The sequence below is a fragment of the Phalacrocorax carbo genome, chromosome 2, assembly GCF_963921805.1.
Source record: "Phalacrocorax carbo chromosome 2, bPhaCar2.1, whole genome shotgun sequence".
NCBI classification, from domain to species: domain Eukaryota; kingdom Metazoa; phylum Chordata; class Aves; order Suliformes; family Phalacrocoracidae; genus Phalacrocorax; species Phalacrocorax carbo.
In genome coordinates this window covers 56,605,272-56,617,223 of record NC_087514.1, presented here as the reverse complement: position 1 = coordinate 56,617,223, position 11,952 = coordinate 56,605,272, and the positions used below count along the sequence as shown (strand labels likewise).

General features: G+C 43.7%; 1 protein-coding gene across 7 annotated transcripts in view; it reads right to left on the bottom strand.

The window, feature by feature from the left end:
* Positions 1 to 4,367: 4,367 nt before the first annotated feature.
* Positions 4,368 to 11,952, bottom strand: part of MTCL1 (microtubule crosslinking factor 1) — a 110,774-nt gene continuing 103,189 nt past the window's right edge. For 4 of the 7 annotated variants that reach the window (XM_064442984.1, XM_064442987.1, XM_064442986.1 and 1 more), the window contains one exon: positions 4,368 to 5,604. In XM_064442984.1, coding sequence (XP_064299054.1) covers positions 5,395 to 5,604 — 210 coding nt within the window. In that variant the 3' untranslated portion in view covers positions 4,368 to 5,394. Of the gene's footprint in view, positions 5,605 to 8,623; positions 8,682 to 11,952 lie in introns of all 7 variants that reach the window. The other 3 variants (XM_064442989.1, XM_064442990.1, XM_064442991.1) reach the window with 1 other exon arrangement.

Below are 11,952 nucleotides of genomic sequence, written 5' to 3'. Positions count from 1 at the left end.
ATGGAAATAGCTGTGACAAAATCATGGCCTTTATTGTTCTTCCCCTCATTCATATATGCAAAGTGGATTTTTTTTTTCTGTCCTGTCAATGCAGTGTGCAGAAAATCAAGCGAGGAACAACACAATACCTGTCTTCTCTGAGACAACATCAAGGCCATATTTTAAAGACAAACATGTTGAAGCTGTAGTCAGTAACATGTGATAAAAGTTCTCGAAGTGTCTAAGTTACTTAGATCTCTTCTCTGGGCAGAAAATCAATGAGATCTATGTTCTTAATTGCCTAAGAACTTAACACTGCAATTCTTAGTAGCTAAAATATCTGGACCACTCGTCTCCAATGTAAAGTGGAAACTTTTTCTGCACCCCACAATTGTGCCCCGTTGCCTGTTACTGCAGGGCTTAGTATTTTGGAGCCAGTTTCATTCCAACTGACTCAGTGAGAAAGTGGTGCCTGCTGAGCAATGCCTTTGGGATGAGTCTGTCCACTTGCACTCAGCTCTGTCTTCTGTAGCCTAATCCAGAGGGATCGCAGTGGGGGAGAGAAAGAGGAGGAGGATGAGGAGAGTACCAAGGACCATGACATTTTTCAGTGTAAACCTATTCTAAAGTCTTACTGTAGGGATTAAAAAATCCAATTAAGGTATAAAAAAATATCTAGGGATTTAACAGGACAAAAAAAATTGCTATTGTTGGCATTTAATAGGATTCACTTTTCATAGCCTAGCAGCACTCTTCCCTTTTAATGCAGTATCTGGTTACATTGCTCAGCCAGGCTTGTTGCCATCAAGAGACATATAAAACTCAATATCCACACTACCTTCTATTGTCTTCTCATTCAGATAGCCATCTGCTTGCAGCTGCCAAGTACTCTGGGTTTTTGAATTTTTTTTTTGTTTCTATGACCGTCTCTCCTCAGATCTCAGTCCATCACCCTGGGCAAGACTAACCCAGGCATGTGGGTGCCCTGTGCCCAGCAAGGGAGTGTTTCTGCCACCCACCTCTCGACCTCCTCTAACCTGCAATGGATGGCTGCCAAACCAGAGACTTCTCTGCCAAACGAGGGATTTTTGAGGAACTGCTTTGGGTCTGTGCAGCCCCAGCCACACCTCTGCCTCCAGTTACTTACTCTGTAGGGAGCATTACCTTTCTTCAGGCCAGCTCTAGGATGAACAGCTGCACTGACTTTGCTGAGCAGCCTGTTGAGCCCTCCCTCACCTGCAAAATCCTGCCCAGGCCACCAAGTGCTCTCAGGATTTTGCTCATTTTTTTTTTCAGAGGGTGCTCAGATTGCCCTCCAGAAGGTGTTTCTACACCAGCAAATCATAGATAATGAGAGAAAAAAGTCCTAAATCTGCTCTGCTAGAAAAAATAATGGTGGTTTTGAGCAACAGATGACTTTTTGTTTTAATTTTAGAGACATCTATAGCAGGGCAGTAATCTCTTTCACCCAAACTTGAAGGCAGAGCGTCTCGTACTCCTGCAAGATGGATAAGAGGATGATAAACAGGGAAGGGAAGCAGGCTTTGCTTGAAGCCATTAAGCCTGTCCAGAAAGCAGGCTGGGCTATGTGGAGACTGAAGACATTATCTGTCATTTCATATGAAAATTATATGTACTTAGCTGCTTAATAATACTCTAGCAGGTTGGAGTGATTTACATAAAAGGAAGTCAAAACAGGGGAACAGGGAAGCAAGCAAGAGATGTGGTACCTCCAAAGAGAGCATGAGGGAGCTTGATGGCTCCAGGTACTCAGGGAAGTGGCGGGGGAAGATGCATGCCTTTGGTATTCTACGTGCAGGCAGAGTTCCTCTGTGCAGAGAGGGACGTGAGAGGAAGGGAGTGGTGGGGATGGATGGTCCTTCCCCATGGGAAGACACATCACCAGATGGGGTGTTGCCATGTTGTCCTATTTCAGGTCTTTCCTTGTGGACTTGGGTAGGTGAGTTAAGAGGCCGTACACCATTGCCAGTGGTATGTATCCATGTCTGCCCATAAGGTGAGGGTGTCTAAGCCTGTGTGAAGGGGAGGGCAGTGTGTCGGTGGGCAGCTGACTGTAGAGAGGCATGAAGTAGGAGAAAGGAGTGACTGCCCCCCCGCCCGGTGCCCACAATGTTGTGACAGGAGGGACACTCCAACACCCAGGGTACCCAGCCTGCCCCAAAAGCTGGTAGACTAAGAGGGATGCCATGGATCACACTCCTGCTCCTGACCCCCACTGTATCAGACCAGGCGATATCCCAAGGCCATCGTCTCAGGCTCCACAAACCCCTAGGTGAAATCCAGCTATCTATTTCAGCCTCAACAGGCAAAGCTGAGAAAGACATGTTTATATTCCCTTACACTAAATTGTGTGGCAATCTCTGAGACATATCCTGCCCTGATTATTCATGAGTTAATAATTCAGATACCGCACAGACACTGAGTGAGCTGCAGACTTTCTTAGAAGCTTTTAAAATAACCTTAGATGGTCTACAGACCTGTCATTTATTCTATGATTTATTTAAGTAATTATGGAGCATGCTGGAATAATGTGGGGGTGGGGGGAATCCCCCAACCCCACCAGCAGCAATATTGGAAGATAAAAGCCCTGGTGTTTCCAAAAAGCCAGTAGAAATGTGAAATTTTTCAATGTTGTTGTATTTGCTAATTAGACTAGAAAGGAGCTTATGTTTAATTAACATGATTCTTTTTAAGCTAATCCACAGAATTTCTATTTGTTTAACCTTTTCCTTCTTGCTGTCTCACTTGTGTTTCAGAGATTCCTGCTGTTTCATAAGCACTTTACCTGTCAAGCCACAGGCAACTGCTCATCCTCAGAGATCCTATTTCAGGATGGCCAGCAGCTAATTTTGCAGGCTGCTGTATTCTTGATTTGAAAGGCAAATACAAATTCCTGGTATCAAAGCTACAAACCAGTCACTTGAATTTTCTTCTGCATCATTAAAAAAATAAATTACAGCTGTCACAAAAAACAAACCAGCATTTTTACTTGCTGGTAGTCAGCATTGCTCATTCATTTGCAACTTTTACTTACTTTATCTAGGAGAAAGCGCTTTTAAGGAAGCAGCAACCCCTCACCCTCTCCGTGCAAAGCTGCTCCTGGTAACTAAGCTTTTGAATTCAAACAAGGATCTTTCAGTTGTGGCTTAAGTCTTTTTCAACAACCATTGTGACTCTTTTTTGACCTTCTAAACACTTCTTGCAGGTGCTCCTCCTTCCACTCCCAAACTGAAATCATTACAACAATTCAGCAAAGTGTTGCAGCGAGAAATTTTGAAGCAAGTAGGGTGGCCATCATGGACAATCTTAAGCATTCAGACTTGGGAGTGTCAACCTAGCACTCACAAAAAATGCTAGCAGTGAGGCTTTGAGACAACTGGGAAGGCAATTAGCACCTAATGTGATGATTGCTGCTCAGGAACAGCACTGGATACCGCTTGCTTTGGCTGATACAACAGTACTTTTCAGTCACTGCCTATCTTGGTAAGTGGCAAATTTCATCATGATGACCCACAGGTGGACATTTTGATACTGTTAATAGCCATGGTCCTAACGACTGTAGGGAGAAATCAGAATTCAACAGGCTGGTATCTGGGAGCTGACCCAACAGCTAGGAAGTTTGTTCCAACAGCTGAATTAAACTTCTTAGAAAGCAGGACAGGATGCAAGGGGCTTATCGCTCAGCAGAGCTAACCAGGGAGGCTTCTAGGGATCCCAGATGGTGCTCTTCAACAAATGAGCCTCAGAAAGCCTCTAGAAAGGAAATTAAACAGGAATGAGCCAGTTCAGTGATGGGATAACTAGCCAGAGCAGTTCTGGGGCTCCCAGAGAAAGCATGTGGCCAAACAGATGGTCCCAGGCAAAATAGCTCGAGAGGCTTCCATCTCTTGGAAGCGCACGAATTGTCAGCTGCATTTACTTCTCAGTGTTAGCCACCAGTTTTACTAAAACCCTGCTTTTATTGGTCTCTGTGTGTAATGCAGACAAGACATAAGCTTAGATTAACATGGGATGTGTAATATTTTTGGTATTATGTTTAGCTGACTGGTTTTTACTCCCATGAATGACTGAAGCAACAAGACATACGGCCTCAGAGGAACTGAGAAGACAGGTCCCACTATCTCTGTGAGCAGCCATTTCACAGAGTTCAGTGAGGGAATTTAGAAACCTTCCCATGGCCTTATCCAGTGCTTATAGGAGTCTGTGGAGCACAGCATAATGTTTGGCTTTGCCATGATTTATTGCATATAAAGAAGCATTCTTCTTCCCTTATGAATATAGGAGGAGTTCGGGGGCTTTCCACCACCCCCCAGTTAAATGAACCTGGGAAGTACCATCAGAAAGAAAAATCACGAAGAACTCAAGCACCTTGTAAATACTGAGAGTTTTATTTCCACTTCACATGGTCTTCACCAGACTCTTAAACAAGACCAGTTACAATTTAGTATGCCCAGAGATCTCCGTGGTTTTCCCAAAACGAAGGAAGTTCTCAGTAAACACTGTACACAGCCAGTTGAACTGCTAACAATAATTTAAAAACTGGTTTTGTATAGTCAATGCAAGAATACCAACAATAAAAGTACAGTACAGGTAAATTCACAACAATATTACAGTGAAACAGATTGACTCACATTTATGTGATGGTAGAAGTACAGTAGGAGTATGTACATGCACTAAAGTGCGAGGACCCAGAGGCATGCAAGTCAAGTATTGTAGGTGTATTTTACAGCTAACTCCATAAGACTTTCTGAGGCATTCTTTTTTTTACACTTTTTCTTGTGTTTACCTGTATTCCCCTCCATCTTAATTGATACAAGTCTAGTGAACTAGCTTAATGGCTTTCTTCACTACTTAAAAGGTATCGCTTCAGAGAGTTGAAGCATCTTTAAGAACCTTACTTTTAAAAACCAATAACACTGACATTAAAATAGAATAAAATTAACTTAAGACCCTAGTTTTACATGAAATAATAAAAAAACAACCAACCCAAAAAAACCCAAAACCAAAATCGAAAACATAACAGTGCAAATATAACCAAAAGGCAGTCGGTATTTGGAGAGAGCGCGAGCACGTATTCAAATTCCCTTAAAACTTAATTTACATTTTTTTTAAATCTTACTTTATATAATTTTTACCCTTTTTTTTTGTTAATATACTGTATGTAGAAAAGATGGAGACAAAAATAGTTTTCTCAGCTATGAAAAAAATTAAGTTATTACAGGCACATTAACTGTTTCATTCTAGAAACACCTCTGTTTCCCAGGTCGGACATTCAGCAGCTGCGTCTGAGAACATTCTTTGACCTCTCCAAGTGGACCTCTCGTCTTCGTGGCGGAGACGGCTGGCGGGTGACCTGGCGGAGGCGAGTCGCAGCCCCCCTATTCCCATGCGGAGTCAGGCCGGCTCGCCTCCCTGGCTGGGGGTCTCTGCCGGCGGCTCCTTGCTTCCGCTCTCTTCTGAGGAAGTCGGGTCTCCGCTGGACTGCGACTGTGAGGCAGTAGGGGAATGTGAAGCCCATCGTGATGGTGGGCGCCGGTTCGCTGGTCTCTCTGGCCGGGAGAAGCAGGGTTGGAGGGACGGGGCTAGTGCAGAACAAGGTAGTTCCTTGGCAGCCAAGAGAGCAAAACAGCGGTTAGTGACTTGCATTAGAGGCCATCTGGATGCACGAAGAATTAAGAAACAAAAAATTCAAACGAAAGCTAAGCATCTGTCAGGTTATGGGACAAAAGCAAGCAGCGAACATCTGTCTGTGCATGGGCTCCAGGTATCTGCATGTATATCTGTGATTTATGGAACAGGTAAGGAGAGAATGAAAGAAAGAGGCCTGGGATGAGCCGGAGTAGCTGACAAACTTCCACTTGCTAATTGTCCTTGTGCTAGAAAGAGAAGAGCTGTGAGGCACATTTGCTTGATAATTCAGGGAAATCCACTATTCGTCACATTGTTCTAAGTGCTGACCTGGCATAAAAGGGACAGGTTTGGCATTTGCAAGTGGGGTGAAAATCAACCACTGACTCCTTTTGTCTGCTTCAGAATTCAGACTGACACGAAGGAAAGACTTCTTAGCAGCAGAATAATGACTACAGGACTAGTTATGATCTCCAGCTGGATTAAAGATGAGGCTTACTTACAGATTTCATCTTCTGGACCATCACTCCTTACTTCCAGCTGCTAAAGCCTGAATTACAGGATTCAGTGGTACTGTATGTTAAAGATGACATTCACAGAAATAGATAAAACCTGAAAATTTATTCCTCTACCAATTTTCCACTATTCAAGCTTGGTTAGCCTGCCTTTGAGATTAGGAAAAATGTGCAGTGGTGATTTTTCACCCTGGCACTAAGTTGGTAATTGCTTCTAATATTTATGGACTTTGCTCATAGCACAGCTATACTGTGCCTTGCTGTGAACGCTCCTTACATGAAGATGAGTGACTGTGGGAACAAGTCTGTCTTGTAGTGCCAAAGCCAAACTTCTAAATTTCACTGCATACTGTTTCATTTAGAAAAGCAAATCAGTGGAGTTTGTCAACCTATAGACTGAGAAGCAGTCACTGGAGACAACAGGACAGTTCAATAAAAACCAGTCTCAAAATCAGAGTGCAAACTGGTGATAAACAAGGAGACACTAGAAATAATACAATGCAAAGGAAAAGCTCTGGCATGGTAAGGCACAGGGAAACCAAGGCAGAATGTTGCAGTAGGAAGCAAAGGAGAAGGAGAAATGGGACGAGGGATGGAGAATATTGGAGTAGGTAACATGATGTGAGCGGCAGTGAACAAACAAGGTGATATGCCATTGAACCTCTCTTGCAGTGGGAGGACCAAACATGAAATGTTACATGACAGAAAGACCAATTTTGAAGACACAGAGCTGAGATATGGGAAATGGAGCTTGTGCAGGCGTGTGTTTCAGAGAGGGTGCCTCGTCAGACTTGGGGAAACCACTCTGAAGGGTGAACCTCGGTGCCTTTGGGCAATACACAGCCACCACGGTGGTCGGCAGATGCACATCATCGCTCGAGGCAGCACTGTGCTCATCTGCCCTTGGCACTTGCAGACAGCAAGAGGAGGGTACCATCACAGAAGCTGCTCAGGGGGGCTACAGAGCCTAGGCCTGCACTGCTGCTGCTCTGCATCCTCGCCCCCCACCCCACTTCTCCACCATAAACCTCACAATGCCCCTCTAAAACACACTAAGGTTGAAATACAAATTGTTGCTAATAAGAAGACTGAGTCTGTGTCCTTACTTCACCTTATCCCATTGCACCTAGGGCAACATATGGTCTGTGAAAGCTGCCACTAGACTCAGATTTGTTAAGAAAAATCCATATGTGCAGCAATACTCTCAGGCAGCACAACACAGTGAATTGAGGCTATGAGATCTGCGGGTTTTGTTTTAGCCTCTTTCTAAACAGCAGCTTAAAAATGATATCTCTATAGCACTGCTTGCTTCTGGCTGCTTTATCCTAGTTTCATAGCAGTAAATGAGAGTCAGCATGGTGATAACAAAATTTATTTCCACTGCTGCCTCCCAGTTCAAAAGCCTTTCTCCAGCACACCAGCAGATGTTGGTCAGCTTTTACCAAATGGCAGGGCTAAGCTCATCTTATCTGTGATGTACACATGCCCAGCACAATGCAAAGCTGGGTTCACAATAGATGTTCCTCCAAGGCCAAAAATTGACTGGCAGCATAAGCTTATAACGTGCTGGCTGCTGAGTCAGTCACCCCACCTGCAGTGTGGCTTCCTTGGTGTGCGCTAAGGAAATCCAGCCATGACAAGGAAACTGTCTGGTATGGTTTGTGAAACCCCCTCCTCACTAACCACATGTATCTAACATAGTAGAAATGTTTTTTAAAAAAATTAATATCCTGTGGGCAATTTAGTTTGGTGTTTGCTTGGGGGTGTGGGTGGACAGGCAGCACTTCTTAGCCTGGACATTGAAAATGGGAAAGATGATGTCAGCTTTAGTTTCTAGCTATTTCCTAAGCCAGGCTGTCAGCCACCATGGCTGTGCCTATATTAATACATAAATAAAACAGTTTTCTGGCTCTGAGGCACAGTGGACAGTCATGGCTCACGTCTGCAGAGCTTCTTCCCCCCCTCCGCTGCGGCAACCCCAGCCATTGGCCAAAACTAGGCTGGGAACAGCTTAATGAGCAAAGGTGTCCATCAGCCACAGGCTGGTGCTGGAGCCCACTCCGCAGCCCTCTCCTCCTGCTGCTGTAGCCATGGCCAGAGGGAATGGAGCCCAGGGCAGCCAGAAGCCCTGAGCAGTGCTGTGCATTTGTCAAAAAAAAAAGAGGTTGGTTATAAATCTGAATCCCTCCCCAACACTTCTGCACACCTTTACGTTGGTCTTACATTTTGCCAATGTTTTAATGTTTATCAGAAAACCCCAACAGCACAAATTTGGACTTAAGTGTGACTTCTTCATAGCCCATGCTGCCATGGGCTTCTATCCTGAGCGCTTCCTGACCATCGCATACGAGGGACCCCGCAGGGATGTTGGGTGCGTGCCAATACCTCTGGAGCTGTGGTCATTTATTTCCCTTCGTTAACCCACATGTTCAAAATGACCGCTTTTGGAAAGCTGTGGAAACAAGGTAGAAAGGACTTACAGCAGTGAGGCAGGCAGGGTTAGAGTCCCCAGGGGGCAGTTAATAAGACAGTTTGGTTCTGGACAGAACAGACAGAAAAGAAAAAGAAAGCAGGTAGGTTGGAAAGAACTGTTTTAATCAATTATTTTTTTAAAGTGAAGATTTCATGTCAGCAAGGAAGAAGTCTTCAGATGTTACTACCAATTCAGATCATGTTACCGCTGTTATCACAGGGAAACTAATAATCAAAAATAAAAGATAAGCCACTAGCAGAAAAAGATTTAGAAAGCAAGGAAGAAAACAAATCAACTCTTTACAATCCTAGGACAGTCTCAGATGTGGACGTAGCATTAAACAAACCAAACATTTCAACTCAGCAGAGGAACACACCTGTTATCCTTTGCCAACCTTGATTAAGACTAGGGAAAACCCACATTACCATGAAAGAGGAATAAAGCTGTATCATTTTTCCTTTGTTTGACTTCAGGAGAGAACATCTGCTTAGGAATTCTTTAACAAATGAAAAAGCGACTGATATTTTATGTTGCTTATGTTTCTCATGTTTCTTGTGCTTATGTTGTGCAGGTTTCATGAAAGCATTTTGCTTCACCCTTCTCCCTTGTTCCTACTTAACAGCGACACTGGATTGGGAGACTCAAACTAAAGCTAAAGCACTTTAATGCTGACAATATCTTCCTTTCTTTTTAACATTCCCCCTCAAATGCGGAACGGTTCAGCAGCAAGTGGATGGCAATTGCTCTGCCCCAGCGAGCAGATGATGCAGCAGCTGCCCTCTCCTCTGTGGGTCCGTGCGGACGGTCCTTTCCCAGTGCTGCCTCCAGAAATGGGTCTGACCACCAGTCCAGGACTATTGTGTAACCTCTATGATTTTACAGCCTTGCTAGTCATAGAAGAAAAATGTTCATACTGCTCTTACATTGTTAGTTAGGTAATGCTAATCTACATTTTTAATGGTAATATTTATAAATCCCATGATATGCAAGTCAGTGGTTTCATGAATTAGCAGGATAAGACACTACTAGGCTGCACTGGGTGGATATGAATTTGCTTGTAAGCAGCTCTGGGCAAGTTAGAAAATACAGAGTTATTACTACTGTGTATGCATATACACTCACATGCACACATACGTATTTACGTAAATATACATATATATATATGAACTAGATTTCATATTTGCAGCAGGAATATAAAAATTACATAACTAAACCACTCAGAAGCTCAAGTTAAAGCAAAGGCACCAACAGGTGCACCATGCACGTCTAAAAGTCATTAATGTACCATGCCATGACTGCAGAAACAAGAAGGCGTTCAGTGGTAAGAAGGTCACTTGTCTTGACCAGAAACCAACAGGCAAGGGGGAAGCAGAGCAGAGATCTACAGGAGGGTGGAAGGGGCAGCACTGACATGACGCTGCCCTAAGCACAGCCTGCCTCCTCCAAGATCATAATTTGCTGAACTGCTGCATCTCTCTTTGTACAGTATGTGCTACGTGGAATTTGGACAAAGTGCCATTTGTGTGGTCAATATAATGCACAAATAACCCAAGGCATCTGCAAATCCTAAACTTACTGGAGGTTTTGTTTTCAGCCCTGAACCTGTGCTCCATTAAGTACATCTTGTAGAGCATCACCTCACCTAGGAAAAGCTAAGCTCATTGTGTGAACACCCACCACCTTCCTTTTCAATGCATATTCCTGAGAAATGACAGGACCATGGAAAGATCCCGTGCATCTAGACAACAGTCATAACAACCAAGTAAGAGTTGCAAGAAAAAAGGGGTCTTAGCTCTGAGGCTTGGTACTAAAAAATATAGGTAAAAGATACTGAGAATTCACAAGAGAGGAGAAATTTTCTGCAGAGTTCATGGTCAATGGGTTTTTGCTAAACAGCATTGACACAAATCTCTCTGTGCATCAAACTCAGGTTCTGAGCTAGTTGTATTTTGCCAACAGCAATTTGTGATGATGTGGGATCACATCCATTTCCTTATACTTGAAATCTGCTGAGACATTTAAAAGATTCAGGAGGAAATCAAGAGTTTCCAGGGTTGCCTTGAAGGCAAAGCTGATTTGAACCTGTAAGAGTGCAACACGCTTTCTAATAAGGACCAGTAGTGCATTCACAGTATTTCAAACTGAGGACAAAATACAGAGACAGCTAGAAAGAGTCAAATAAAGGTGGCTGCTTTGCACTTCTATTCACTCTGAGGTTTGTGCACAAAGCCTACTTTCATTCACTGTTATTTATGCACGTGGTTTCTTTTTTATGTGTACAAGCTTCCCTGTTTATATCTGTTTAAACTGCATATAGGTAATATAACCTCAGCTTTGGATCCTCTATTAGGCAACAGAGAGCATGTCATCTGAGCAGCACCTACAAAAGAGGAACCAATTGTCCATTGAGAACCACCCACTGGTGCAAGGCAAACTGCAGAATCAAAGTCTCAGCGCTCAGGTTCCCAGAAATCCTTCAAGCCAAATGTTGACTTAGAAAATGGGGTTTGATCCTTTCCTTGAGGCTATCTGAGGTAGGAGTGGTAGGAGTGAGCCTAGCAAGGCTAAGGTGGGATGTCTGGGCTGTGTAGGGGTCAAGGAGGAGGAGCTGCCCTGCAGGCTGGGGGCCACCGAAACATCACAATGCTCAAGAGGCAGAGAGGGTGAGGGGCTCCTGCCGTGGGGAGTATCACCAACCAGCAGGGCACATGCCATTTCATTGCTGTACCAGAAAGGTGACATCTGCTGCACATAATTCAGCTTCTTCAGGCGTCCTTGGGGCAACACGCATGTGCACAAAGGTTCGCCAGAAACAGGAGGCTTAGACACTGATAACTGAAACCATTTTCCATCCCTACACTCTTTTTTTTGTTGATTGCTGTAGCACATTACTGTACCTGAGAATATGACCCCCAATACTTGGGCATACCTGCTGAGACAGATGATGACCGTTACACTGTTGACAGCAAAATACCAATAAAGAGTTCTTAAACCCTAAGTATGTATGTGCTTAGACTAGTTGATTATCCTTTTTTTTTCTTTCTTTTTTTTTTTTGTGAGGCCACAACAGTCAGCACCAAAAGTCATGTCATTTAATCACATTCACAGACCCAAGCCAAACTTAATCAGATATGTCCAGAAAAGGTATGCTGAAGGCCCTGAAGTTTTGGTTCAGGGTATTGTAGAGGCTATTTTTCATGCAAACTTGTTAACACCCATTCTTATGTAGGAGAAAGAGTCTACCTTTCCACCCAGCGTGAAAGAGAAATTTACTCAAACCTGGAGTTCCTAGGGCACCTGTAACATGTTGTGTGTTTTGTGACAGAAAACCCCTAT